The sequence below is a fragment of the Pungitius pungitius genome, chromosome 9 (genome assembly GCF_949316345.1).
Source record: "Pungitius pungitius chromosome 9, fPunPun2.1, whole genome shotgun sequence".
In the NCBI taxonomy this organism is placed as follows: domain Eukaryota; kingdom Metazoa; phylum Chordata; class Actinopteri; order Perciformes; family Gasterosteidae; genus Pungitius; species Pungitius pungitius.
The window spans coordinates 3,545,286-3,573,262 of NC_084908.1; the positions used below are offsets into that span (position 1 = coordinate 3,545,286).

At 48.8% G+C, this 27,977-nt stretch overlaps 1 protein-coding gene across 1 annotated transcript; it reads left to right on the forward strand.

Annotated features, from left to right (window-relative positions):
- The first annotated feature begins 4,074 nt into the window (after nt 1-4,074).
- nfixa (nuclear factor I/Xa) lies at nt 4,075-27,197 on the forward strand. Its single transcript, XM_062564603.1, has 12 exons — nt 4,075-4,162; nt 4,969-5,031; nt 5,327-5,401; nt 5,549-5,672; nt 6,180-6,215; nt 6,527-6,654; nt 7,421-7,495; nt 11,552-11,680; nt 15,267-15,436; nt 17,067-17,214; nt 19,396-19,484; nt 22,605-27,197. Exons 1-12 carry the CDS (start codon nt 4,090-4,092, stop codon nt 22,617-22,619), a joined length of 1,125 nt encoding a protein of 374 aa, XP_062420587.1. The 5' UTR covers nt 4,075-4,089; the 3' UTR covers nt 22,620-27,197.
- The last annotated feature ends 780 nt before the right edge of the window (nt 27,198-27,977 follow it).

The following is a 27,977-nucleotide window of genomic DNA, read 5'->3' on the forward strand; positions in this document are numbered from 1 at the left end:
ACCCACAAGCACCTCCTTTTCCCTCCCTCCCAATGTACTTCTGCTCTTGTTTCCCATCCTCCACGCTCCCAGCCTTGTAATCCCCCCCCCCCCCCATCCTCACCCACTCTCACCCATCCTCCTCTCCTCCTCTCCTCCTCCTCCTCCTCCTCCCCTCCATCTCTAGCTTTTTCTTCTTCCCATCCCTCTCTCCTGGGTCTCTCTTGCCGTGGCGCGGTGCTGTTGGCAGAGCGTGGGCGCAGGCGGCACACAGACGGGAGCACAGATGGGCAGCAAGCTGCGCAGGGCGGCCAGGCACACCTGCTCCACACACACACACACACACATACAGAGCCCTACTCCACCACCTCACCCCACAGCCTGCCTGGCACAGTGACACAGGGACACAAACACAAACACACACACACAGGCATACATACATACTGACATACATTGATTCGTACATCCAATGCATACGACGCAGACATACTGAATTTCACTAGGATTTCTTTTTGACATTTACCTTCTCTTATAAGATTTCAAGTTTGTGTTTTCATTCAAAAAGGGCACATTCGCATCATCACCGCACGCACACGCACACGCACACACACACACACACACACAGTATAGGAACAAGAGTTGTAAACACTAAAATAGAAATATACCCTGATATGACACAGACTTAAATAATTAAAGTATATGACAAAAAAATAATTATATATATATATATATAAATAATAAAAAAATGTCCAATAAAAGAGCTGAGTGAACATCTGTGTGGGATAGCCGGGGGGATTAGGAGGGTTTGGAACATTTTAAGCGCATTAAGGATTAAAAAAAGGTCAGAATGTTTAGCAACATACCGATAAACCTCTTAAGCGAAACCCAATTGGGAGGCTGTACCGCGTTATCCTGTATTTTGGGGAGGAGAAGAGAGCAGAGGGGGGTGGAGAGGGAATGTGGGGGGATGTCGAGTTGACATTTGTTCCAACAAGGAGGGAAATCTCTGTGAACCGACAGTCTGCACACATTGCACATATGGACACGCGGCGGTTGGATTTGGCCACAGAGTACACTTGTTGGTGTTGTACATTGATGTCAGGAGCGTGCGTGCGTGCGTGTGTGCGTGCGTGTGCTGATGAGTCGCTCACAGCTGACCATCACTGTTTATGCGTCTGTCAAACAGTGGCACGCCACGCACGGCAGGGCCCGCCTTTACAAATTATAACCTTGACTCTTACCCTGGTTTTCATCAGCATTCAGCTGGTACATTTACGCACTGAATTTGTTTACGGCAAAATGTATGTTTTTGTTCTTTAGTTTTTTGACAACTGAGCTTAAATTTCATCTTTCGCTCCATCTGCTCACAAGAAGAAGTCACCGACTGGCAAACTCTGCGTGATCTCCGTCAGTCGACCGCCCCAATCGAGAAAGAGGTCACTGAGCCACAGCCTAATCCACAACTGGTGGATAGGCGACGTCTTGATTTATTCTTGGGTGGTTTGACAGACGTGATGCTACTTTTTTTTTTTTTTTTAGGACTCTCGCGATTTAGGGTTTATGAGGTTATTAAGGGGAAGATAATGAACGGAAGATGTGGCCGAGGCTGGAGAACACGGCATGGATTCAATTACTGCAGAGGAAGGCCACAGACATGCTCGCCACATGTCAGAGGGACGGCGCGGGACCGTGCAGAGGAAGAAAGCACCCACAGTGTGTGCGCGGAGGAGGACACTGCACTGTGTGTCAAGGCCACGATGACTGGGGGTCATGTTGATTGCGTTGAGGGTCGGGAGATTTTCCCCCAGAGCCTGCAGGGAAGCTCTGAAAATCAGCAACCAATGACGACGGAGCTGGAGTTAGAAAGAGGACTCACACCCACGTATCCACGCGCTAAAGGCGTCCCTCCACGTGAGCAAACATGGTCCCATGTTGGCGGTCCCAGCAGGTTTGGGACCGCCAATCGCTACCAAAAACGCGATTCAAGTCTTTTCCAAACCTCTGGCATCGTAAACTGTTTTAGTGCAAGAGTCGTGAACTAAGCCACGTTGCGTCAATCTTGCCATCCAGGGCCTGGGGGGACTGGGGCTTTGTGTAAAACCAGGGGGGGAAACAGGTGTAGATGACTAGGCCCAAAAGGTCCACACTACAAAACACTTTTTGAGACAAAGTCAATGAATGGAAATCCTCCAGCGTTTAATTGCGATTGCCAGTCATCAAAAAGGAAGTGCAGCTTTCCATGGGCTTCCTGTTTGTATTTGTACATCGTCGGGTCAAACAGTAAACCCTGTTAATCTGGGCGTATTTTTGTTTCAATACACTGGTGTGAGGGGGTAGGCTGAAAGGTTAGAGATGGGGTTGGTGTCGCTGAAGGTGGGGGGGGGGGGGATTGGGATTGCTGAAGGGAGGGCTGCGGGGGGCTGCGGGGGGAAGATAAGGGGCTGGATGTGTGGTTAGGAGGCTGGGGAGGGAGGGGGCAGGGGCGCTGCTGTTGTAGGCAGCAGCTGGCAAAGCGGCGATAACCAGCAACCAGTCCTCCTCTGTCTTGCCACCTTCTCCTTGTCCCCCTCATTTGTCTACCCAGCTGTACGATGCACTGTTGGAGACAGCGGTGACACTGATTTCCAATCAATGATGTGGCGCTGCGTTAGTTGAGTGAGCAGCCTGAGAGCAAAATGGAGTCAGAACCATTAAAAGCTCTGGTTTCTAGCAAAGTATTGTTATTGATCGGTCTTACCTGAAGGCCAACAGTACGCCGTTTATGTAGGATTCATATTACTTAATGCATTATAGACTAAAGGATTCCAAAGTATCACGGAATTGTAGTGGCCAAATGAAGATATCAGTCCCATGGTGTTAATTACATATTTCTTCATGCTGTAAATATGTTATTATTGCTCTTTAGTTATTGCGATTAACTTTGTAACTTTCTTGACTTTGTAACATTTAGCAGGTACCAGAAACAGACAAAGCCGTACTAGCTCCAAACGTAGCTCGCAAGAAAGTCGCACAGTCAGCAACACTTTGAGTCGCCCTTCAAACATTTTGGAATAAAATAACTAAAGTCTGCCTTTGAGCATAAATATAAAAGCGACAATAGAGTGATAAAAAGCCAATAGCAGCAGGCCACGTGACCTTTGCGCGTTGAACCTCCGTATGAGGTCGTACGTTCCTTTTGAATGGTTGTTTGTGGTGGCGAAGCGTACCGCGCCACCTCGGCATTAGATATCCCTCCAGCATGCTGCAAATACAGTGAGGTGGCTGTGTGTCTGCCCAGTGCATGTATGGTGAGAGAAATAGGGCGTTTACAATATTGTAGAGCCCTGCGGTGAAATACTACACGGCGGCAAAAGGTCCAGTGAAGTTGGGTTGTTTTTCTCAACAGCTTTCATTGGCCATCATATATGTTTACTCTTTGAGTGTGTACCTCACTGTTTGTCCACGTAGGAGTGTGTGTCTGTGTGTGAAAGTGTCTGAGGGGGGGGGGGGGCGCAGCCTCGTATGTTTGGAGTGAGTGCCGTCAGTTAGCTGGAATGTGGCGCTGCCGCCAATGCTAAGATGGCTGCCAAGCTCTAAGATGGCTGCCAGGATTACACCCAGCCAGCCAGTGAGAGAGAGAGAGAGAGAGAGAGAGAGACGGGAGGGCAGCGAGAGATTCTGCATGAGAAGAGAGGGAGAAAAAAGAAGCCCTCTTTTCATTTTCTGCTCTCTTTATTTCTTCCATTCTCGCTGTCGTCTGTCTCGCCCATCTCTCTCTCTCTCTCTCTCTCTCTTTGTGGATAAGCAGTGCTTCGTAGGCAGCGAGACAGGTCTGTTATTGTTTCTGCTCAGTAATCTGTGGCTTAGTGTGGCTGCAAGGCAAGTGCTGCTGGCAGGAGTCCGTGCGCTCTGTTATCACCTACAGCCTGGAGATAAACACCTCCTTCAGCTAGCCTGCTAGCTAGCGGCAGCCCGAGAGAGGCCCCCCGAATGGCGGGCGAATAGCAATCGGGGGGGTCCCCCCCGCGCGTATGCACGCACAGGAAGCCCATACACAGCCCCGGTTGGATATTTATAAACACACACGCATGCACACGCGGGAGATCTTCCGTTTGCACATCCCGGACAAGAATGCGCCGTCTCTGGAGCGACTTTTCCCAGCACTCGTGTTACACCCTCCTCTTTCACCCTGCAGCTCCTCCAGGTCTAATTGTGGCCCTTTGTTGCCAAGACTTGGCGTGTTTGTGTCTGCACATGCGAGTGCTTTCGTCAACCAGTCATAACAGGTGCATGTGTGTGTTGTGTGCGTTGTGTGTGTGTGTGCGTGCTCGTGTTGCTCTGCTGTCATCTGAGCCCAAGAGGAAGAGATTTGCTTCACCTCAAACGGACTCTCGGGCCAGGACCGGCATGGTCAGCTTTCACCCAGGGCCTGTGTGTTTGTCCGTGTGTGTTTATGCAAAGTCCACATCATTTATTAAAGGAAGAAGCAAATGGAAAGGAATAGCTTGAGAGAGAAAGTTGTGTATGTGTGCGTGTGTGTGTGTGTGTGTGTTTGCATGTAAGGTGCTCTGTTTACGCAGATGAAATCCCAACCAGGAAGAAGGTATTAAATAGGATTAGGGCGAGGGATATGATTGCGTGGTTAGATACTAAATGGCAGCACACTGTAAATCATTGCACCTTAAGTCAAGAGGGACAAGTGGGGGACGGGATTGAAAGATCTTCTATATAAGACTGTGACAAAAATATGCGTGAATTCACACAAACGCACACTCACAAGATGTATATCATACTCCAGCACATACTGCAAGTCCCTCTTGTTTCCTCTCACACCTCAAATATCACAGTCTGGGCAGCACAAACGCACATACACAGCTATGAATCACAGATACATTGTACACTTACCAGTATGTTTTTCATTTTGTATTTTTATGTATTATTTTTGTAGCATGCACACCAGATCCTAACCCGTTTGGCTCTTTCTCTTCTCTTTCTGCTGTTTCTGTGCAGAATCCGGACAATCGGACAGCTCCAGCCAACAGGGGGACACAGACATCAAACCACCGCCCAACGGTAGGTGCACAGACTCACACACATGCACAGATCTGTCTCCACACACTGTCAAATCCGCATTCTATCATGCTTATCGGTCTTAGTATATTCCAATTATGGATCCAATTAGCAAACACACTGGCACAGATGTTGTTCCACAAACAAAGTTGCAGATGGCCGCCCTCCGGAGGGATGCTTTTTTTTTTTTTGTAGGGTTTCTTCCAAATTTTTCTTTTGTTTGAAACACAATTAGCTGATTTTCTGATGATGTACTATTTTTGTGTGTCAGTTCTGATCACATGACTCTTTTGCACAGGGCACCTGAGTTTCCAGGACTGCTTTGTCACCTCAGGGGTGTGGAACGTGGCCGAGCTGGTCAGAGTGTCGCAGAGTAAGTTGTAAAAAAACGTCCTACACTGGGTTTTGTGGGTGTAAGCATAACGAAGCACAATGGGACCCGATGTACGATGTAAGGGTGATTGTTTTTCTCCATCTATACATATCCTCACTGTCTTTTCTTCCTCCCCCCCCCCATCAGCACCCGTTGCTACGGCGTCGGGTCCTAACTTTTCATTGGCTGACCTGGACAGCAGTCCCAGCTACTACAACATCAACCAGGTGGCTCTGGGGCGGCGCTCGCTCACCTCCCCTCCTTCTACCAGGTACGGCATGGCGCGTGTCAGGCGACGTCGCACGTTGCTCGGCGGGAAACGCCAGCGACTGCCGCGCCGGGTCCAGCTGTCCGGGCCGGCGTTAGTCCAGTCTAGAGAGCATGTGGCAGTGGCAGTGCTACCTTGGTATGGTATTGGCTGTGAAGCCCAGGGCAGATCGGGAAGGGAAGTGTGAAATCACAGTAATATGTGCCAACCGCACATCGCCTCGTACCGTGAGGATGACTCTGCTGCCGAGTAGGCTGCCGCTTTTCATTGAGCTTTCTCGCTATAAATGGCATGTAGTGCCTCAGTTCATTCCCCGTCTTGGAATCTGTCCTAAACTTTTTCATATATACAGTATGTGTGTGTATGTGTGTGTTTGTGTGTGTGTGTGTGTCTCCCTGCTCTCCTCTTTATGAAGGTGTGATGCTCTTTCTGCTGTTTTTCCTCATTTGTGTCTTTTTCTTAACTTGTCTCTTTCTCCCTTCCTACCTCTGATGTCTGCTGGCACTTTAGGTCTGAGGTGGAGTTGTACGCAAACCTTCCGCGGAGGTAGTTATGCACACCTACAAACTAATGAGACTCAAGCACAGAAACACACGCACACACACACACACACACACGAAAGAGAAAGTGTGCCAGACTCTACTTCCTGACTTTTCTTTTTGTTTCCTCCTTCACTATTCTCTTGTGCCGTGTCTGTGCCTCTTGTAATGTTAAGTGCTTGTTTCTTTGATTCTTTCTATGATCTACTTTATCCTTGATACACACATTGCCTGATGTTACATATGTAAAATAAATTCCTCCTGCCTCTTCCCCCTCCCCTCCTTCTGCCCACTTCCCCTCTACGCTCCAAACATCAGCTCGACCAAGAGGAAGTCGTTAGACGACAGTGAGCTGGAGAGTCCCACGGATGAGGTTTTCTACCCGGGACGCTCGCCTGCTGCCAGCTCCTCCCAGTCCAGTGCGTGGCCCAACGACATGGACGCAGGTACCCGAGTCGGCCCTCCTTTATCCACCAGTACACCTGTCACCCACTAAGCAGACGTTTTTCACACTACTGCCTGACCTCACCACCACCACCACCACCAAAGTCCAAACTGGTGGTTGCACCAGACTTTATCTTGTCGCCACACTCCCTACCTCCATCAGCTCCAGCCAATCCCTCAAAACTCCCACACCCCCCCACACATGTGAGCATACAAACCATGGAGACGGGAGTGTAAATGTTCATGGTCACATGCTTGCTCCTCTTTTCACAGTTCAGGAAATGGGTTTAAAAGCATCATCATATTTGGAATTGCACTCTTGGTCTTCTTTGGTCACCATTTGTAAAACTATTATTATAATAACCTCAGCAAATTGAATTTATCATGGATAAATGGTACTAAATGCAAACGCCTAATAGCTCCGCACTTAGGGGAAAACCAATGCCAAGATGCACTAGCTTTCAGCAGCCTGCATTAAGGCTAACTACCATACCTCTGTGATTCCGCTTTATGGACATCAACATCTGTATTCCTCATGCTCAGTAATCGCCCCCCCCCCTCCACCCCACCCCCTTAAAACCCAATCTACAACTCACTTATTTACATTTTCTCATCCTCAGCCTAAAGCCATAATCCCTCATCCAGTTTAACTGATGTTGTTTCATTCACACTGAACTCTTTCTCCTTCTCTCTCTCTCTCTCTCTCCTTCTCTCTCTCTCTCGCTCTGTCCCTCCTTCATTGTTAACAATACCCTTCTCCACTTTCAGTTCAGCACCATTTGGCGAGTGTGCAGGAGAGGAAGATAAAACATGAAAACGATGGCGTGCAGTTTCCTTACCATGGTTAGAACAACATTGATTACACTACTTTGACACTTGTTTGCAAACTATCAGCCTTTATGTAGCCATTCCACTGTCTCTCTCTCTCTATATATATATACATATATATATATATATGTATATATATACATATATAGATACAAATAATGTGCATATGTGTATAATATATACTCTGTGTATGTGTGTGTTGATATTGTATGTGTATGTGTAACGACTCCCATTATATTTGAGTCTCGATACCCTTCTTTTCATAGTGATTGGCGGATTGATTTTGTTGCTTCTGATCAGGAATTTCATCTTGCTGTCAAAGATCATCCCGTTGAGGCTGAAACACGGCTTTACCTTTGACAGATGTCTGACAACCGCAAACGACTTATTCACACACACACACACGCTGTGCCCGTGGTGCACATGCACAGCGACACACTCAACCACTTCTAACCCCCCCCTCCCCCACCCCCACGCGCGCAGACGTTCGCACTCGGAAGCACATGCTTAGCGTGCTGCCCACCCCTGCAGGTGTTCAGGTGTCTGCCTCGCCCCCCCCCCCCCCCCCGCCTTGCCTCAAATCCCTCATTAAGACGCTTACCGGCTGTGGATCAGAGGTGTAAAACCCTTCCTCCCTTCAACGCTCCATTCCCGTCTCCCTGCTGTCTAATTGAAAACGTGTACAGCAGGAGGGACCTTGGGGGGGGTGGGGGGGGGGGGGAAGAGAAGGAGGAGAGAGAAGCAGAGAAAGCAGGCAAGTGGGAGGTGAGAGCGGGAGGAGAGGACGACTCGGGGTAACTAATGAGAGAGATGGGTTGTGGGGATGTGCAGGAGCCCTGGTGAGGTTCTGTCGGTGCTCTCCTGCTCCCGCTCCACTTAGCTGTAAATGTAATTAAGAGGCTGCTCATCAGAGCCACAACAGGGGCTGCTGCACGCCTTCGCGCACCAGAGCCTCATCTATTTTTTTTTTCCTCTCCTCAGTCTCCCACTCCCTCTCTCTTCCTCACTGTGCATGTCCACCGCCCCCTTACTCTCCAAAGTGCACCACACGTAGACGCGCACGCCTCCTAATGAGTTTGGCAAATAGAGGTGTGGAATAGTGTGCAAATCTGGACCCTTTACCCAATTATTTTACTAAATCCAAATGAAAAGCGAAAAGCTTTTGTAATTATCAGCCGTTTCTCTTTTTTTCATGTCATGTGTGGGTTTGGATCTATTCTTTTAACAGTAGTTAAAACGAAGCCAAAGCGGAAAGGAGATGGAGGACTGCAGTGAGTACAGAGTCACTGATTTCGGTACAGTGTGTATACGATTTCTTTCCACAAATTATCCCACCTGCCACAGGCAAAGCTCATGCGGGAATTCCCGCCCAGGTGGGGGGGCGGTAAACAAACAGACACAAACATACACACACATACAAACAAACAAACCAAGGGGCTTCAAAAAAAAAGAAAGAAAAAAAGAATTGTTAAAAAAAAAATCATCAACACAACACTGACACACAGGTGTGCCTCGCCGTCTGTCCACAGCACCGTCGACCCCCCCCCTCACCCCCCTCCCTCCATCACCAACACACACACACACACACACACACACACGGATATATGAAGATGCATCCATACATACGAATCACACAAAAGCAGTTGCTTTCTGAAATACACATGAGAGCTTTTTGCACACTATCACACGGCCCACACACACACACACACACACACACACACACACAGCTGAAGCATGGTCCCAGATGGTGTTTCCGTGTGTGTGTAGCCTTGGGATCCGTGAGGATGCAAGAGACATCTGCTCCACAGGGGCTGGGAGAGGGGTGGGGGAGGTTAGTGGAGGCAAACGAAACTACCAGGATTTCATATTAGTTCCAAATGATTGTGGATTTTGCTGGGACACCAGAGACTCGCGGTGGTGGTGGTGGTGGGGGCTTTTTTCTTGGTGCTTTGAGTTAAATGTTACAGGCCCGTAGAGGGATACGGCTGGAACTGCATATGTGGTTTAAATCACCCGGGGGAGAAGAATTCCCTGACTTTCCCCCACTTTGTTTAAACCACTATCTCCTGTCTTTTCCTTCTGTGTGTGTGGTGTGTAGTGTGTGTGCGTGTGTGTGTGTGTCTCTGTCTGTCTGTCTGCGTCTGTGTGCTTCTGAGGCGCATCTGGTGGCAGGCCTGTTAGTGCAAAGAGACAGAAGGGTCATCCTGGGAGCGCTTGATTGGTTGCCAGTGAAATACTAAGGGATGCCAGGAGAGGAAACAGTGCAGTTGTGGCACACGCGCACACACACACACACACACACACACACACGCACACACACACACAGACCAGATCAGTCTCTGAAGCAGCGAAGTACCGTCTTTCACATTCCCACGGTGTTAGCGGCATCGCTAAAACGTCCTACATACACAGATGTCAATGTCCATCTGATGTTCTCCGTGTCCTCTTCGATGCTCCAGCTTCATCTTATACTTCCAAAATAAAAGAGTCCCCGTCTTCAGGTTTTCAGCAAACGGTTTTTCATCCAGTTTGCTCCCCCCACTGTGACAGTGTCATAGCAATCACTGCTAACTGTTGGTGTCAGAACTGGGATCGGGGTTGTCTTCATGCTTGGAATCTGACTGACAGTACAATACGCCCCCAGACTCCCGCTACAGTGGGGGCAGAGAAAAAAAAAAAAGAAGAAAGATATGTCTGCAAGAGACATAAATGGTTCACACATATTCACTCCCACCTGCTTGAGACTTAACTCTTTCTCACAGGGAGGGAAGGTTTTACACGCCCCCACACTCCCATAGACTTTCACACATCTCCAGCTGGAGAACTGAGGAGGAATCATATTTAATGCCGTGTTTGATGCGGAGGGGGCCACAGAAATAGACTACAAAACAAGTCTCGGGGTAGAAAAAAAAAAAAGACGAAAAGTTTGAAAAGAGAACACCATCACGTCACTCACTTGTTAGGCGGATTAGAGGAGAATTTACTGGGAAAAACGTATATTTTTTACCATTTCATCGGTTAAAAGTCTTTTGTTACTGGGCAAGTGCTCGTGCTTTCTAGCGCGCTCAGACGACGAGTGTGTGAGCCAGTGTGTGTGTGTGAGCGGGAGATAATAACCATATTTAACATCTTATGACATTCCAATTTCATACATGTCGTCAGAGCAACGCATCGAGAAAAAAAACAAGACTGCTGCTGCATTTTTCACAGGTTCCGCTTCGCTCCGTCGCATATTTCCATGTCTCCCACGTCCTTCTCGCCTCCCTCTCCCTCTCCCTCTGTCTCCCCTCTCCGTCCGTCTGCTTGTCTTTCGCACTCAGCAGCTGCCGTGTCCATACTGTACAGTGTGTGCTATTTCTGAATGAAGCCTTCTTTCTCGTGCAGCCAGCCCCGCGAGCTGCACCCGAGCCAGACCACAGCTCGCTGACTGTGGCTGTATGGTCGCCACGCTCGCACACACAGAGAAAGCCAGCAGTTGGCACCCGCCAGAGAGAGAGAGAGAGAGAGAGAGAGAGAGAGAAACAGAGAGAAGGAGATGAGACAGTGAAAAAAAAAAAAAAAAAAAAAACCCAAAAAAACAACAACCCGACATACAGTGGCACAGAGAGGTTTTTATAGCGACAGATGTGCTTTGGCTCCGAAAACAAAGACCAGATTCAGAATTGGCTTTTGATGTTTCTCCCCGTTTCCCCTTTGACGACACGCAGTTAGGATTTGATACATGGCTCAGCTCTTATAGTATACCACTATAATGCTGGGAGTCGGGAATCCTACAGTGGATCTCTCAATGACTTGCAACAGCCTGGAGTCACCGAAACTAAGCAGAGCCAATGGCCACTATTCAGAAGGCCAGGGATCAATGCAGTGCCACCAACCAACGAGGAAAACCATCGAGTCCCCTTCAACTAACGATCCAATTGAGATATATATAGATATATATATTTTTTAGTGGGGCAATTAAAGAAACAACCATTTTATTGATTAAAACCACCTCTCTGTTTTCCTCCCTCTCCCCTCCCCCCCCCCCCCCCACCCACTTTTTTTGTTGATCCCATTTTTTTTTTTCGCCAGGACTGTCCTCGCCTGGTTCACTTAAGAAGCCGGGGAAGTTTGATTTCAACGCCCTGACTTCCCAGACGAGGTCCCCCCGCATGGCGTTCACACACCACCCGCTGCCTGTGCTGGCAGGAGTGAGACCAGGTGAGAGCGCTGCCATGAACCCAACAACCCCGACCTCCCCCCCCCCCACCCCCCCCTACCTCATAGAAGCTGAAAAAGAAAGAGAAGGAAAGGGAGTGTCAAACGTGATGCTAGAGTTGCCATCTTTACCCGCCAAAACTCCCCCCTGGCAAACAAAGAAATTGTACCATCGCTTGCCTGAAAATCAAAGTCTCAAACACACCTGGAATCAAAATACAACTTGAAAGTCCCACAGTTGCAACTGCTGAGAAGGAATTTGCCCGCAGAGTTTCACCTGTTCAGTGTTACTGCTGTCATCATGGCTTGGCATATACTTCTCTCCCTCTCCTTCAGTCTCTCTCCATCCATCCATCCATCCATCCATCCATCCATCCATCCATCCATCCATATGTGTTTGACCATTACCTTCGTGCCTCTCTTGTTTTTAATATTGTCATTGCATGGTACCATCGCTGTCGCCACGCCTCCTGTGACTGATTTGCCTCACGTCTTACTGCTTCATGCCTCCACTGTAATGTTCCTGCATTTGAACTGACAAAGCTGTTTATTCTCATTTAATGCACTTGTGTTAATTTACCAGATGGAGCTTTAAGCCCACTGTGACGTTTCATTTATTTAGTAAGAAGACAAAACGCTTAGTGACATTTGAGAAGCAAGTCTCTGTCCGTCTGTCTGCGTGTGGGTGTGTGTGTGTGTGTGTGTGTGTGTGTGTGTTTGTGTGTGTGTGTGACAGATCTACCTGACACTGAACCCCGTCGAGTGCCTTGTCGACGTTGGTGCAATTTGGACACGTGACACCGTTCAATCAATATCAAGACAGTCGTGAATGAATTAGCGAGCGGCGCTCTGTGTAAGAAGTGGGTGACGCCGCCGTGACGCCATTCGTTGTTTTATTGACTGCCAAATAGGGCCTGAGGTTCGGCATCTCGACCCGTGGTCATTTTGTCTTTTTACCGTGAGGGTCGCGCTCCACACACTGCGAGAGGGTTGAAGTTGTAAAATGAAAACCAACAAAAACGCAACCTGTCAATCACGAGGGAGGCCTACACTAAAGCATATCCTCTATTTCTCTCTACATGGGACCATAACGACTCAATGAACATCATGCTGTATTGAAAAAGAGAATGTTTGCTGAGGTAATAAATCATATTCGATGCAATCTGACATCTTTTTGTAGCCCCTTTAGCGTTGATATGTTGCTGCTTGCTGCAGTAGGTCTGTTCGGATTAAAAACCACTCGTACATAAGAAGACATCCAACAACCAGTAGATCTTAGTTAGAGTTCTTCTTTGTGCCGGTTTTTAATGCGTGTGTGTGGAGGGGTTTTTACATTCAGAGGCACAGTTGTAGTTTTACTTTTGTTATTCAGAAAATTAGTTTTTTTTTGTCAAAAAGTAGTAGGGAGAAGGGACCAATTGAGCTCCACATTACAGCAGTGGATACAATTCTTTTAGTATCTTGCAGTGTTTCCAAGGTCTTGTTTCATGAGAGGCATTAAGGGCAAGTTCTCCTCATAAGAGCTTTTCTGCTCCTACACAATAACCAACATGGTTTCTCCATCTCCAGTCAGAGAATTCCCAAAGTCTCCAAGATCTCGAGTTTGCCAAAAAGTCCCTGTAGGCTGGTCTCACTTTTCAAAGGAATGAATATGTCCTCCCCTCTCATTCCCCATTTGTCTCTCAGAGGGATGGTTTGGTCCACAGCCAAACCAGATCTACCATGTAAAGGTCATTTGGACTCATTGCCCTGCGTGCTGAAACATATTGAATTCATAAAGCATGGACCGGGCCGGATCTCTCACCGCTGAGCCCTGTTCATCTGCACGGAGCGGCCCTGTGCCCTTTGGAGAATTTGCAAAACACCGGATTGAGTTTTGCACTTGAATTGATTCCCTACTTCTTTCCCCCGCCCCCCCCCCCCTCTTGTTTAGTGCTGAAGAGGTGCTGGGGGACCGGCTCAGGTTTTCTTTTTTTTTCTTTTTTCCCCCCCCCAACTAACTTCTCACACTCTTCAAATGGTGCGAGCGGCCCGTTGGCCGAGGGGTGTTCATGTAACCGAGAGGCTGTAATGAGGCCGTGTTCGGGGAGCGTGCACGGTTGCATTTGTGCACCGCGCGTAGCGTGCACAGCCGCACTCTCACGGAGGACTCTCTGTGCTCAGATGGCTGCCGTCCAAACGGAATGTCCCTCGGAGGCCTCGGTTCTATAAAGAGACTGGAGGGACGATGGGAGCGAGGGAAGCAAAGAGCGATGATGAGAGAAATGGGGGTAGGCAGAGAGGGAAGGGGGGGGGGTCAGTTAGCAATCACCGCTCACCTCGGTCGGACCCGAGCTGTTTGCTGTGGTCGTGGAGGTCCAGTGAGTGAGTGTTCAGGAGCAAGGGCTGGGTGCTTTGTTTCTGACGCTTGTCTGATTATACTAGTCTGGGGAGTGCGCCATGGTGACAACGATTACACAAACACGCACCAACGGGCTGCATCAAGGACACACAGACAGAGATGCACAAGACTCCACCACAGAGATTACACCCAAGGTTTGAGCGGACCGGCCCTCACACACTTTGCGAGTGCGGCGCACCCGAGAGACGGAAGGTGACAGACACGCTCACAGATGCTCGTCCACCAGGCTGCCGCTCACCTAGCAGCTTGCCTCGTTTGGTTTGCTCTGCCAAATTGCCAAAGCCATAGAGTCTCAACAGACAAGACAGGCAGGCAGTGGAGCCTATTGTGTGTGTGTGTGTGTGTGTGTGGTTGGCTAACTAATGTCTCTGGGAGGCGTTTTGTGGTCGGTTGGAAGCGGAGGGGAGATTCTCTCTCAAGCTTCAAACTACCGGGCAGAACCGCACAGCGAGGATATGCTGCTGATTGATTACCCATCACCGGCAAGCAATAAAGCAAAAGTGAAACCCAGCGTGTGTGTGTGTGTGTGTGTGTGTGTAACTCTGTCAAACCCCAGTGATTTGTTTGTGTGTGTGTGTGTGTGCATGTGTGTTGGAGAGAAAAATTGAGAAGGAGCAGAAGGCAGAAAGTGTAACACACTCCTGTGTGTGTGTGTGTGTGTGTGTGTGTGTGTGTGTGTGTGTGTGTGTGTGTGTGTGTGTGTGTGTGTGTGTGTGTGTGTGTGTGTGTGTTGGTGCCAGGCTTACCAGAGGTTCGGAGAAGTCTAGTTGGCCAGATGTTGCCCAATAGCCAGGGATAATGCCAGTCATTTGTAAGTAGGAACAGCTTCAGTCAGTCACCCACAAGAGAATGTCACAGCTATTTCCGATGTTGTGACAACAACAGGCCGCAGCGACAACCTGGTCATTGACGCCAGCTGCGTCGGTGCTTTGTTGAAACAAATGCATGGTTTTAAATCCCCTTATAGGTGTGTTATTCTGATATCATAGTGTGCAGAGTGGGATGTGTGCTCAACATCTGTTCTGTGTTGTTAGTAGGAGAAAACAATGAAATGACCCGAGACTCATTGTGTGTGTATGTGTGTGTTTTTTTCTTTTTGTCCTCCTTTTGGTCTCCCGTCTCCTCGCTCTTCCTCCTCTCCTGTACCACGACGGTTTCCTATCCCCTCTTTCCCTCTTCCTTCCTCAGGGAGTCCCCGGGCCTCAGCCTCAGCCCTGCACTTCCCCTCCTCCTCCATCATCCAGCAGTCCAGCCCGTACTTCACCCACCCCACCATACGCTACCACCACCACCAGGACCCGCTTAAGGAGTTTGTGCAGTTTGTGTGCACCGACGGCTCAGGCCAGCCCAGCGCACAGGTAGGTGCTGTGTGGGTTCAGCCAAGGAGGGGGGTGGGTGGGTGGGAGGGGGGGAGGGGGGGGGTCTGCGGTGCAACAGTCCACACTGATACGAGATGCGAGAACACGTCCTGTTATGTGAGGTGTACATGACAGCGTACAGCTTGGGAGTAGAGGCGCGCTCTCCGTGTGCTCACCTGTGTGTGCGCGCAGATCTGTGTGTGTGTGTGTGTGTGTGTGTGTGTGTGTGTGTGTGTGCGTGCGACTGTCGGGGCGGAACTCCGCCGCCGCGAAGAAGACAGCAGTGGAGCATTGTAAATGCATATAGCATATAATACAATGGTAGGGCAAACACAGCATTCGCAACAAGGTCATGTGACCCTCGAGGTAGGAGCCGAGGCATCGTTATGAAGTGAAGCAACTTGGCCAAGGAAGAAGGAGGCAGCCAGATGTGAATGAACTAACCCAAAAACCACTCCTCAGCCAGACCCCATTAGACCCCTGATACAGCGACATATCGTGCCACACCTACTCCCACAGTTAGTGAAGAGAAGGCCACTTATGTTCAAGTGGAAAATATCGAACAGGGCAATGCATGGCTCGGGCGTCACTGGCGTCACTGGACAGAGCTGTCTGGAGAGCCAAGTTTCCCTGGAAGAAAACTGAAGCCGACATTTTAGAGCCCTGGTGCATTCCAATAGCCATTTCACAAGCCCTCATTGACCCGCCGCCACTGTGAGCGGCGTCCCTTTACTCTGGAAATGCGGGTCTCTCCGGGGACACGTCTTTCCCAGTGGGCCTTTCTCTGGTCTGTAATCATTTCCTCTACACGAGGTGGAAGTACAAGTAACCGAATCCGATTCACCTGAAGGCAGCGTGGCCGTCTACGTGGCGGAGGAGAAGAGTAGTGATCAGGACATAGGTGCATGGGTCAGGGGGGAGGCAGCAGATGCTTATGGGTGGCCCGAGGAGGAAACTACCTGGAGCCTGGAGGGGGCTTCTTGAGCTGTCGTGGGCGGTAGAACGTTTAGTGATGGGAGGCGGAGTCCTCGAGGACCTCGACGTGCAGTTAAGCCAAAGTGCAGCGTTGTTTCCAGGCAGAGGCGCTGGGGCGCAGGGTGCCGGTACCACTGTAAACCTCTACTGTCAACTTTCTGAGGCCCTTTAGTTGTCATTACTTCACACACACTGAAGGCGCAGTGTGAATTATGAGGCTGCACATCCACTGAACACACACACACACCCTTTTTACATTGCGGATTTCCCTCTTTTTTTTTATTTTCTTATATCACACGATAATAACTTCCCTTGTGGACAAATCCGTTTTTCCTTTCCCCCTTGTGTGTTGACAAAGCTCATCACTTCTCCACATCTTATTTACCTCACAAAGCCAGACTGATATTTTCTTTTTGCTGATCTCTCTTGTCCTTGTGTGTGTTTTTTTTTCTTCTTTTTTTTCGGTTTGTCTGAGCGTGACTTCCTGTTTGGACACTATTAGCATCTGTCTATATATGAGTGTCTCACATTGAGACTGTGTGTGTGTGTGTGGGTGTGTGTGTATGCGTGTGCTATTTTCTGTTGTGTGGCTCCCTGTGCACTGTATATTCTTGGGGTGTGTCCTGCTCACCCTGTCTGTATGGTCCGTCTGCAGCCTAATGGAGGTGGCCAGAGCAAAATGCCGGGCTCCTTCCTGCTGCCCCCGCCACCCCCGGTGGCACGCCCTGTGCCCCTCCCCATGCCCGACTCTAAAATCATCAGCACGCCCACTGACGGCGGACTCAGCTCACCCGCATCTCCGTGTAAGTCACCCCCTCCCCACTCCTACCACCCTCCACCAAACCCCCCCCCCCCCACCACCACCACCACCACTACTACTGCCCCGGCCTCCCCCGCGGACTTCAGTCCGAGCAGGTCAGCTAGCTGTAGCTTGTCCACCGTCCCAAGGGGACGCGTAGCCATCCCAGAGGTCCCAGTATCCCAGTATGGGCCTTTTTCGAGGACCCCTCCAAAGGCCTCTGGAGTCCTTCGCAGTCTAGCTGGCCGCCTGCTTCCAGTAGGGTCGCAGTCCGTCAGTCAAACCCTCAGCAGCCCCAGGAGCGCCGCACTGTGCTGCAGTAGCCAGATCCAGTTCTGTCGGGGCAGAAGCCACGCCTTTGCCAAGCCAGAGATCTTCTATTTAAGCTTCTATCTGCATCTCTCTCGCTCGGAGGTTCATTCCTCTTTTCCTTCCTTCTCTCTCCTGAAAAACTAATCTTTCTCTCTTTTTCTCCCTGGTGTTTGGTTTCCTGCAAGCGCCACGGTGCAATCTGTAGTGTAGGCTCTCTCTCCCTCCCCTTTCCATCCATGTGTTCCTGTAGTTGGGGGGGGGGGGGGGGGGGGGGAGCAGAGCAAAGCAGGGCCCTGTGCACGTTGCCTCTGTAGTCACAAGCCTTTGAAGGAGGCAGACTTTGCATGTCTGTCCGTGTCAGCGGCAATTCAATCGACCTCCTTTCTTTTTTTTGCCCTCTTTGCCGTCTTTATTTGATATGTTCTCATATCCTCCTTTCTTTGTTTCTTTTTGTTCCTTTATTTCTCTCTTTTTATCTTGTTTTTAAGGGAACAAAATTAGGGCAGTTGGCGTGGACTCCAAAAAATAAAAAAATAAAACCAGGGAAAAAAAACATCATGCCCCACTTTACCCACCCAATCCCCTCGCCACCTTCACACAAATCTCACAACAATTAAAAATTGAGAACAACAAAAAACATGGAAATCACAGAGTAACGAGAACGACCCAACCTCTCCTAACATGAATGATAGAGCGGAATCAAACCGGTCTAATTAGTGCGTTTCTGGGGGAGCGGGAGAGAGGAGTCTCTCGCCGGGGGAGCGCTGAGGCTTTGGTCGGTTCCACCCGGACGGGTGCAGAGCGAGAGTCGGGCCACGGGAGAGGCACACCAAGCGGGGGCACTGGACGGAGCAACCGGGGGCACGCTCTCCTCCTTTTGTTTTGACTTTTTTTTTTTCTCCTCTTCCTGTCCCCCCTATCAACCCCCCCCCCCCCCCCCTCCCCTTCCAACTCTCTCGGGTTTTCACTACTATTTATTTATATGAAGATCTATATAAATAAATATCGACCCTCTCCGTCTCTCTTCTCATTCCAGTGACTGTTATCACTGTGTTTTCTTTTCTTTTATTTATTTTTGATCCTTTCTAATTTTGTCTCTGAGTCTCCAGATAATCGTAGTTACGCTCATGAAGGCACACACATGCGTATGCTGCACTCTCACCCTCAGTCATGCATCAGTTTTTCAGCCCTGTCAATGTCACACCCCCCCCCCCCCTCCCCACCCCCCACACACCCCACACCCCCCCATCCCCTCGACCTCAGCCAAGCAATGCACAGCAACGAGTTCCACTCTAGCCGCCACGTTGGAGTCCAAGTGATTACAACTGCCCTAAATTTGGTCCTGTGGCATCAGCGAATGGTGTCCCTTTGTAGGCACGAGGCTCCTCTCTACCCTTTAAACGCAAATGGAGCAGTGGTTACCACGGGTGATGAATACAGTTCCTCCATCGGACACCCTATTATTAAGGCCACAGTGAATCCTCAGTGGTTTTTACCACTGAGGCCGGGGGGCCGCTGAGGAGTGAGCCCGCGACTCGCAGCGCAGCCGGATCCTGGGGAAATGGCTTTCTAAGTGTTTGTGCTAATCACAACAAAACTCAACATGCCGAATCGATGGTTAAGTGCAGTGGAATGACAGTGAACCGGCCCACAAAATGAAGATAAATCACCCACGTGACTAATGGGGCATCAGTATCCCTGACCCTGGCTGTCGTTTCCCAGTAGACCCTTTGACAGTGATTCCTAGTCGTAGTCCGAGCAGATATTTAAAACACATAGAGAACAATGATGTGAGCATCATACTCTGCTTTGAGCTGGGTGTGTATGTGTAAGTGTAAAAAGCATGTACACACTTGTCTCTCTCTGTTTATAGCATACTCCACGCCAGGCTCCACAGCTCCCAACCGGTTTGTCGGCATCGGAACACGGGACAACTTTCTGAATATCCCCCAGCAGACTCAGGTACCCCGCCAACCTCCCTCATTCGATCATCATTCTCACAACCTCCTCCTCCTCCTCCTCCTCCTCCTCCTCGTTTCTGTGTCCTTTGTTTCCTTTGGCTTTTCGTTTTTTTGTCGCTCATCACACACTGCGAGTGCGACTCCGCTCCGTCGCCCGAGGCCTCTCCGGGTTTTGCAGAGACAAGCATGTGATCCGGAGCGAAGGCCGCGGTACATACAAACGCCGCGATACATACGTACAATGGCTCGGCCTCGGCGACGGTGCCGCTGTTATTTAGCAGTTGGAATGTTCCTCACTACACAAGCTAAACCGGGCCTTATTTTCGGCCCCCGCCGATCCTAACTCAAAACGCTTATTTTCCAGAGCTTTCAACCACATCACCCATCGGGGATGGAGTTAACTGAGCGCTGTGTGGACATGGATCCGTTGACGTGGACGCTCAGCAGCTGTTTTGGAGAGCAGATGTTGGGTCAAAAGACTCACTTCCATGAAAACAGAGCAAAGACTGTGTGTTGTGGTTGAAAGCCAAAGAAAAAGAGACCAAGCGGACCTTGAATGGAGATTGGCGGGTCAAAATATTTCCAAGGTCTAGAATAAACCTTGATGGATGATAGCTTTTTACACAAAAATGATTTTGTGCAGAAATGTGGTGCTTGTTTGACTTGACTATTTTCCACACTGCCTTCTATCATAGATATACATATATATATATCTTAATATTGTAGCAACTGCAGAGGAATATCCTAATGGACCATGGAAAGTTAATGTATCATAGACCAACATTGCCCATCAATCGTTTGCAAGCTCGCCCCCCTACATTGACACATAAGTGTCGCCCATCTCGAGGCCCTGATTGTTTCAGTTGCAGTATTGGTTTACAGTGTCTGCACCACAGTGAATGCGTGCAGCGTCAGCAGGTTTCGGCTCCAGCAGCGTTGATTTATCTCTCCTCGGCCCCACAGTGTGTATTAGTGCAGCGTGTGAGGCCGGTAGTGAACTACGTTGTGGTTTTTCGGGCTTTGGCTGCGCTCCGCCACTGGGCTGCAGCGTCTTGGGCCTCCTCCATCACCAACACAACTTTTCTCATTAGGGGCTAACCGCACCTGCCTGCAGCCAACTCGGCTCTCCTGTCCTCCCCACACATGGAAACAATCTGCATTCCTCCTCGGGAAAGCTCTGCTGCTCAGCGCAGCGCCCCCCCCCCCCCCCCCTCCCGCCCTCCCTTTCCCCTCGTGCATCAGCAGCCCTCCCTCACTTTCTCTCCTGCTGCTCCCTTTAGTATTTTCGAGATCCCCACCTGCACCACTCTCCCACAGATGTAGACCTGGCACCGAAGGGACATGCAAACACCATCCAAATGTGCACACACACACACACACTTGCATGCGCACTCCAGCCCTGTGCCAGAACTCATGCCCATCGCCCCCGCCCCCTAAAAACAACAGGGCTTGTACAACGGCTTACATCTGCTCAAACCACTTATCGTACCCTGCTATTGCTAATCAAATGAACACTTTGAGCATTTCCTCCGGGTGTGTGGCACGCACAGCGAGAACCTGGGCAGTGGCATCAACCTGCTCCCAGTTAGATGAGCCGAGTGGGTCAGTAACAGCACCAGCCAGTGAGTGAGTGAGTGAGTGAGTGAGTAACAGAGGTCTCTGCCCACCCTGCTGCTCCCTGGCATACGGAGCGCTTGGTAGGACGGCCCTGCCAGCCCGCCTCGCCGCCTGCTGGCCAGCCAGCCAAGACGGAGGGAGAGGGCCTTCCCACTGCTGTCAGAGCGTAGACGCGCCGAAAAGCTGGTCTGAGGGGCTCTCTGGTGGTGAGACCTCGGCCATGCAGGAAGGCGAGAGGGAGGGACGTGTGTGAAGGGGGGGGGGGGGGGGGGAGTAGGAGGCACTGAGAGAAACGGAGGGAAAAAGAACGAGAGAGGGAGTTAGTCGAAGCTCACTGCACTCCACAGTCACGTCCCGGCTGTCTGGTTGCCCGCAGCAACCAGACATGATGTCATAGGCAGTTGAACTTGGACTGGGGGGGGGGGGGGGGGCGCAGGGTAGAGGGAGGGGGTCTTTTCCGCTGCCAAGGATTACACTGGGAGAGCCGAAGTGAGCGAGGGAGAGAGAAGGGGGTTAAGGGAAGTCGGAGCCAGGAGGAGGAGGACTTATCTGCAAACACCAAAGAATCATGGGTAGGAAGGAGGGAGGCAGAGGTGGCGGAGGAGAGACGGGAGGTCGAGGAAGGGGGGTGGGTTTGGGGGGGGGGGATTTGAAAACTCTCCTCGGATTTTCTAGAATGGGCGGCAGGGTTGGGGTGGGTGGGGGGGGGGTTACAACAGAGAGTTTGCTGTTAAAGGTGGGGTGATCCTCCGCCCTGTGGAATGTCAGCTGCAGCCAGAACAGCTCGCCCTGTGCCAAAAGCCTGCACTCTGCCCCCTTATCAAACCGGGGAACCGGATCTCTGGAGTGGCTCAGACCACTTGGGGGCCCCGCGGAGCAGACCCGTATTAGGAGGATCAGCTAACATGTAAACTGGTAGCGCATGACAGCGTCCCCCCGTCCCTGTGTTCGCTCACTGGACAGCCATTCAGTCGGGGACAAAAAGACTGCTGCCCTAAACGCTATTTCTAGCTCCCCGAACAACACGAGTGCTTTTAATGAGGGAAACGCCAGAGTCAGCCCTCTTAAAAAAAAAAACACACAGCAAGCGGTGAAGTTGAGGTGGTAACTGTTGTCCACACTGTATGGGACAGCTGAGCTCAGCCGGGGGGTGCTGGTGTGGGAGGAAAGGAGTAGAAGTTCGCCACCTGGTGGCCGAAGGACCAAAAGCACGAGCGCTCCATGAAACAAAGCCACCTCGGCTTGTCACACGGCCTCCTGGATGTGAGCAGGGGGCGGGTTCTAACATTTTTAAAACAAATCATCAGGAGAAATGTGAAGGAATGCACATTGTTTTGTGTAGAAATGAGGCTTTAAAGTTTGCTGTGTAAGATGCGGTTCATACCTTTCACACTTTTCACACTCCGTTGCATCCCCCTAAATCTCCCTCCTTTATTCATGGCAATATGTTAATCTGCTGATGCTGTTTGAAGCCTAATCTCTTCTTGTCTTTTCTTCTCCACAGTCCTGGTTCCTCTGACGAGGCCTCTGAATCAAGAGCTAAAATTGTGTCATGAAAATTGGAAATTTGAAACACATCACCGCTGATTAAGAACAGAATGCTGACACTAAAAGGTCTTTCTCTCCAGCCAACACTATTCAAAGTACTACTACAGAACAAAAGAAATACAAAAAGAACCCACACCAGCCCAAGAGGACTCCCAGTCTAACACAATTTGAACAGGAACGTTCAACCACCTCCCCCTTTGTGCAAGAGGCTTCAATGAGATTGAGTGGACAGACTCGGAATGCAAGGAAGAGGAAGAGGAGGAACTGTCTCACACACACACACACACACGCACGCACACACACACCACCACCAATATCAGAAAGGAAACACAATATGGCAACCTGACAAATGACCAATCATCCATTTATTGTTCCTTTTATATATATATATATATATATATATATGCTTTGTTGTCTCCACAATGAAACTCCATGCATTGGCCGGCACATCCCCGAAAGTGGTGAACGGTGAAGTTGGATACGCACGTTGAAAAAAAACGCCATCCAAATTAGTTTCCGCCTCCACGTGTTTCCCCATCCGACCGCCCACCGTCCCGCCTGCAGCTCAGCGCCCCGCCGCCCGCGCGTCACCCGACGCCCGCGTGCGCCTCTTCTCGTTTGCCGATTGGCTGATCACGGTGACGCCATCCGATGGCGTGACGTATATGCACTAAGTGGCTGGTCTTCGAGTACCAGGGCGTCCTGCTGCGGGTGGAGCGATAGCCGCGAGGCGCAAACACGCGACAGACGGTCATAACACTAACGCTACATGTCTCCCCCGCCCCCCCACACACACACACCTCCTATGCACTATTCATTTTTGATAAGGGATGAACGGGATATGCACGTCGATGGTCCCGATGAGCGAGTGGAGAGGCGAGTCGAGGCTGCGCTCAGGAGGAGTCCAGGCCCTGTAACACACAGCACAACAGTCATCCTATCATCCTATTATTCAGAGTTAGATTTCACTAATGCACACACACACACACACACACACACACACACACACACACACACATCATCAGCTTCATATTATTGGCTTTTATTGGCTTCCGGTGTTTTCTTTGTGATTTTTTCTTTTTTGGGGGGCCAGATTTGGTTTTTGTCTCACTTGGATTGTTTTAAACTTCTCTTGCATGTCATAACACTCTTTCATTATCCGTAGTTTGCAGTAACACGTAAAGTAACGGATTTCAGCTAATCAGTAACATTAGTTTCTCAAATCTCTCGCGTATGGACATCACAGTAACAACAGCTCATCACATGCAGCCTTTGCATTGCTTCATCCCTTAAACCCCAGAGGACTACACACACACACACACACATGCGCGCACACACAAACCACGCACAAATACAATGCACTCTAACACCACCAACAACTTGACATAAGGGAATCCTTCATATTTGGTTCTCCGGACTGCCTTTTGTTAATGGTTTTTTTTATCCACTTAAGATTTGTCTTTTTTTTAATTTGAGATATATATTTTTTGTCTACGCCAATGTTGACATTGAAATTTGCCATCGGTCTCATTCTCACCATGACGCAATCCGACAAAAGCCCGGCCTCACAAAATAACTGGACTGCCTTAAGCTGTTGGTTCTATTTTGCAGGGATAGACAGGGCCGGGATGTCGCTCTCAGCCGCTCTAGTAACATTAGCTCTATTTACTAAAACCATATATCAAGACTATAACAATATATGAAAGTGCCTCTGTATTCCCTTCATTCAATTAGTAATAAACTTGACTTCAGGTTCTCTTCCCACGTATAAGCTAAAGCTACGGCGTTGGTGCTTGTTTAAACAATCGGTCCGAGGGCAGACGACTGCAAACCCTTTTTTTTTTTGTAAAGACAGAGACAGAGAGAGAGATCTTATACATATATATTTACAATATATGCTCCTTTTTAACTTTTTAACCACATGAGCTGATTGGCAGTCTAGTTATTTTCTGACCAACTCCCAACGCACCCCCTTCGCACGCACACACACACACGCACACACACACGCACGCACGCACGCACGCAACCGTCTCAGTGATATCTGCTCACTGTCACCAGTACGAATCACACGGCTCACGCCACGGCCATCCGCAGCGCAGCGTCACGACGACTAGATGAACATGTCAACAAAAAAAAATCGACAGTAGGTTTGAAGAAAAAAAAAAAAAGTGTTTGTTTTTTGATGGAAAGTATTATTATTGAAAAATATGTGTCGATTGAGCCACGTGCAATGCATTGGGTAGATCATTGTGTTTGTCTGTTAGAGATTTTTAAGAAAGCTAAGAGAAAAGAGAAAAAAAATGTATTTGTTTCAAGTCCGTAAGCTCCAGGACTCTAAACCAGGGGGCCATGAAAAATCCTAGTCTTTGTAGGTTGGGGGTATTTGTTTTTATTTCCTTTGTCTCTTTTTTTTATGTTTTATGTGTAATCAATTGTTTATAAAAAAATTGTGGGAGGGCTTTAGAAAAAAAAGAAATCCTACACAACTTTGGGGAAAAATATTCTCTATCAGATGAAATTTGGTGCTTTAACACTATAAAGTACATTCGAAACTATTGTACATGAATGGTAATGAACAAAAGTAACAGACCATTAAGGAAACCGCATTATTCCTCTCTATTTTTATTCTTCTTCTATTTGTATAGAGTGGGGGGGGAGAGGTTCCTAATCCTTAAGGTTGTGACACAAAAGGCATTTTGGTTCAACCTTTAGAGAAAAACCAACAAACCAATACTGTCAACAAACACGTGTGTGATGACTCACTGCCTGAAAACTCACCAGCAAACGACGACAAATCGACCCTCCCAGTTCAGCTCATTTTTTGATCTCACACACCCGGGCCGCTTTGATTCCGACCACGAACGGGGAAGTAGCTTGAATATATCCGAAAAAAGAAATGAGATGGAAAGTATTTCTGAACCAGGCAGCAAGGTGAGCCTCTCCCCTGTCCAACCCCCCCCCCCTCCTCTGTAAATGACTCTTATAGTGCTTGTGCTGTAGTGTATAGTTTCCCAGCAGTTAAAGGTTGTCCCTTAAAAGTGCCTTTTGTTCACAGACTCCATTTTGTAATCCAGATCGCGCCCCCTCCCCCCCTTCCCCCGCCTTTCTTCTTTTTCGTACCGGCTGGAGGTAACCGGTTGGCCCTGAGTGCCGGCGAGGGGGCCCGAGGGTCAGCGCTCAGGGACGACTTTTTTTTATTTCCTGCCGCCTTCAAAATGAATCCCCTCCATTGTACCACCCCCTATATCCTCTCTTCCTTTTCGAAAGCCGTATGTATAAATATATGCACATGTGTATGTGTGTATATATATATAGTACAAAAGGAAACTGGTGTGAATTAGTTCTTTACTTTTTATTGATAAATGACAAACAAAAAAACAAAAAAAAACCTTTTTGAAAAGGCAAAAAAACTTGTTCTCGTTCAGCTCTTGCTTTTTTCTTCCCCTCTGTCTCCGCTGTCTCGTTTTCTCTTAGACACCGGGGTAGTCTGTAACTGTGTGTCTGCCTCTCTCTCTCTCGCTCTCCCTCTGTCTCTCTCCCCCACCCCCTTTCGCTGTTGTGGGAGGATGGGAAGAAAAAAAAAAAGAAAAAAACAATTATTCCCGAAAAAACTTTTGTCCGAGCAGAATGCAGTTAGCTCACATGTTATTCTTGTCTGTATGCTTCACATTGTATTACCATACCCATCTTCTTCAGCTTCTCCATTCAACAGCTAATGTAAGTGAACAAATTACGCTGACGGGCTTTTGGGGGTGTCCTTGGGCGGGCTAGGAAAAGGACGACTAGGGTTCGGGGTTGAGGAGGTTTGGACATGGACAGGGCCGAGAGGCTGGGACGAACTGCTGCAGGATGTTGGAAAGGGGCTGCTTTGAGTAGGATAAGACTTTAGCTATTTATTGTTTGGCTTTGTTTAATTCCCCCTATTTTTTTTTATTTTGGTTTCTTTTTAATCTGGATTTCTTTTAATATTTGCTATCGGGGTATGCGGTCGTTTAGGCTCTCTTCAAGGGACGTCTTTGGACTGTAAATGAAAGCTGCAAGCACCTTATAAACGGACTTGTCCTGCACGAGGCGGAAAGAGGGTGTGGGAGGGGGGGGGCATTTCCAGGATATATCCACATCCATTCAAACCAATCTCATAAAGTGAAGTATTATTGTTCGCAGGCCCAAGCAGTATTATCCACTCACAACCAGATCGATTCAAAAGGCCAGCGTGAACCTGCTCCCTGAAGTCCCTCCATTAGTCTCCTCTGAACCACCTCATGCCGGACCGCTCCGTGTCTTTGTTCTGTCGTTCTTTTTTGTTCCCTTTATCTTCTTCGGCGTGTATGGTTCTCGGTGTAATAGGCAGCACCCTAGGCCCTCTGACCCCCCAGCTCTTCTGCACCTCTGTCTAACGCCCTCAGTGCAGCACCACGTCTTTGTGAGAACACCCCCAGAGCTCTAGGTGAAATGCATGTGTTAATTACAGTTTCTTTTCCATAAGAAGAAAAACCCAGTTTGAGAAGAGCAGCTCCTGATTGAATAAAAAAGGATGTTCTTGACTGTACCATCTTGCCGTGTGCCATGTCTTTATTTCCACAGACCAGGGTTAGGGTTAGGTAGTGACTACCTGCATATTAGCAAGATACAAGTATACACTTTTATGTAACAAATGCAGCATTAAGAATTGTTAACTATAACATGTGTTCAATAAATCACAGTGAACATTATACTTTAACATATAAAGCCTTAGCCTCGGGCAAAGTGCTATACATTTTAAATTTTAACATTCAAATAAAGTATACAAATGGATAAAAACATAAAACCTTTAATTACAGTATATATTCAACTTCCACAGTATAGCACAAAATTCCACACATGTTGAGAACTTAGAGGTAATAAATTAAAATAGTTTAAAATTTGATCCGCGGAGGTCGAGATATCCTGACATAAGGTCCCAAGTAAAGGTCCACATAACCGCTGAGTTTCATCCATCTCTGTGGGATAAAGTATTTTTGGGCCTCCTGCCGTCACATGACGGAGTCGGAGGTCGTATGACCTTTATGCAAAAGAACCATCCTTCCCAGTGGCTTATGTGTTAGAACTGTTGGCTGGGAGGAGTTTCCCTCCAGGTGATAACAACGTGCCTTAAACCAGCCGTAGTAGTCAATAGTTTTCGGGTTCTTTGCAAAAAGCTGATTTGGTTATGTCACTAAAACAGCTTAAAAGTTTATGTTTGATATAACCAGAATTTGCATGAAAAAGCAGACAATAAATTATACATTCATACATACAGCTTAAGAAACATTCAAACATCTTTGGCCTGAACATGAAGTGATGTGCTCAC

Bases quoted from the DNA above. Each gene is read 5' to 3' on its own strand.
- nfixa (XM_062564603.1), top strand. From the start codon at position 4,090: ATGCGCCGTCTCTGGAGCGACTTTTCCCAGCACTCGTGTTACACCCTC. The intron at 6,655-7,420 runs GTACCCGAGTCG...CTCCACTTTCAG, and splicing joins GCCCAACGACATGGACGCAG to TTCAGCACCATTTGGCGAGT. The intron at 15,437-17,066 runs GTAGGTGCTGTG...GTCCGTCTGCAG, and splicing joins CAGGCCAGCCCAGCGCACAG to CCTAATGGAGGTGGCCAGAG.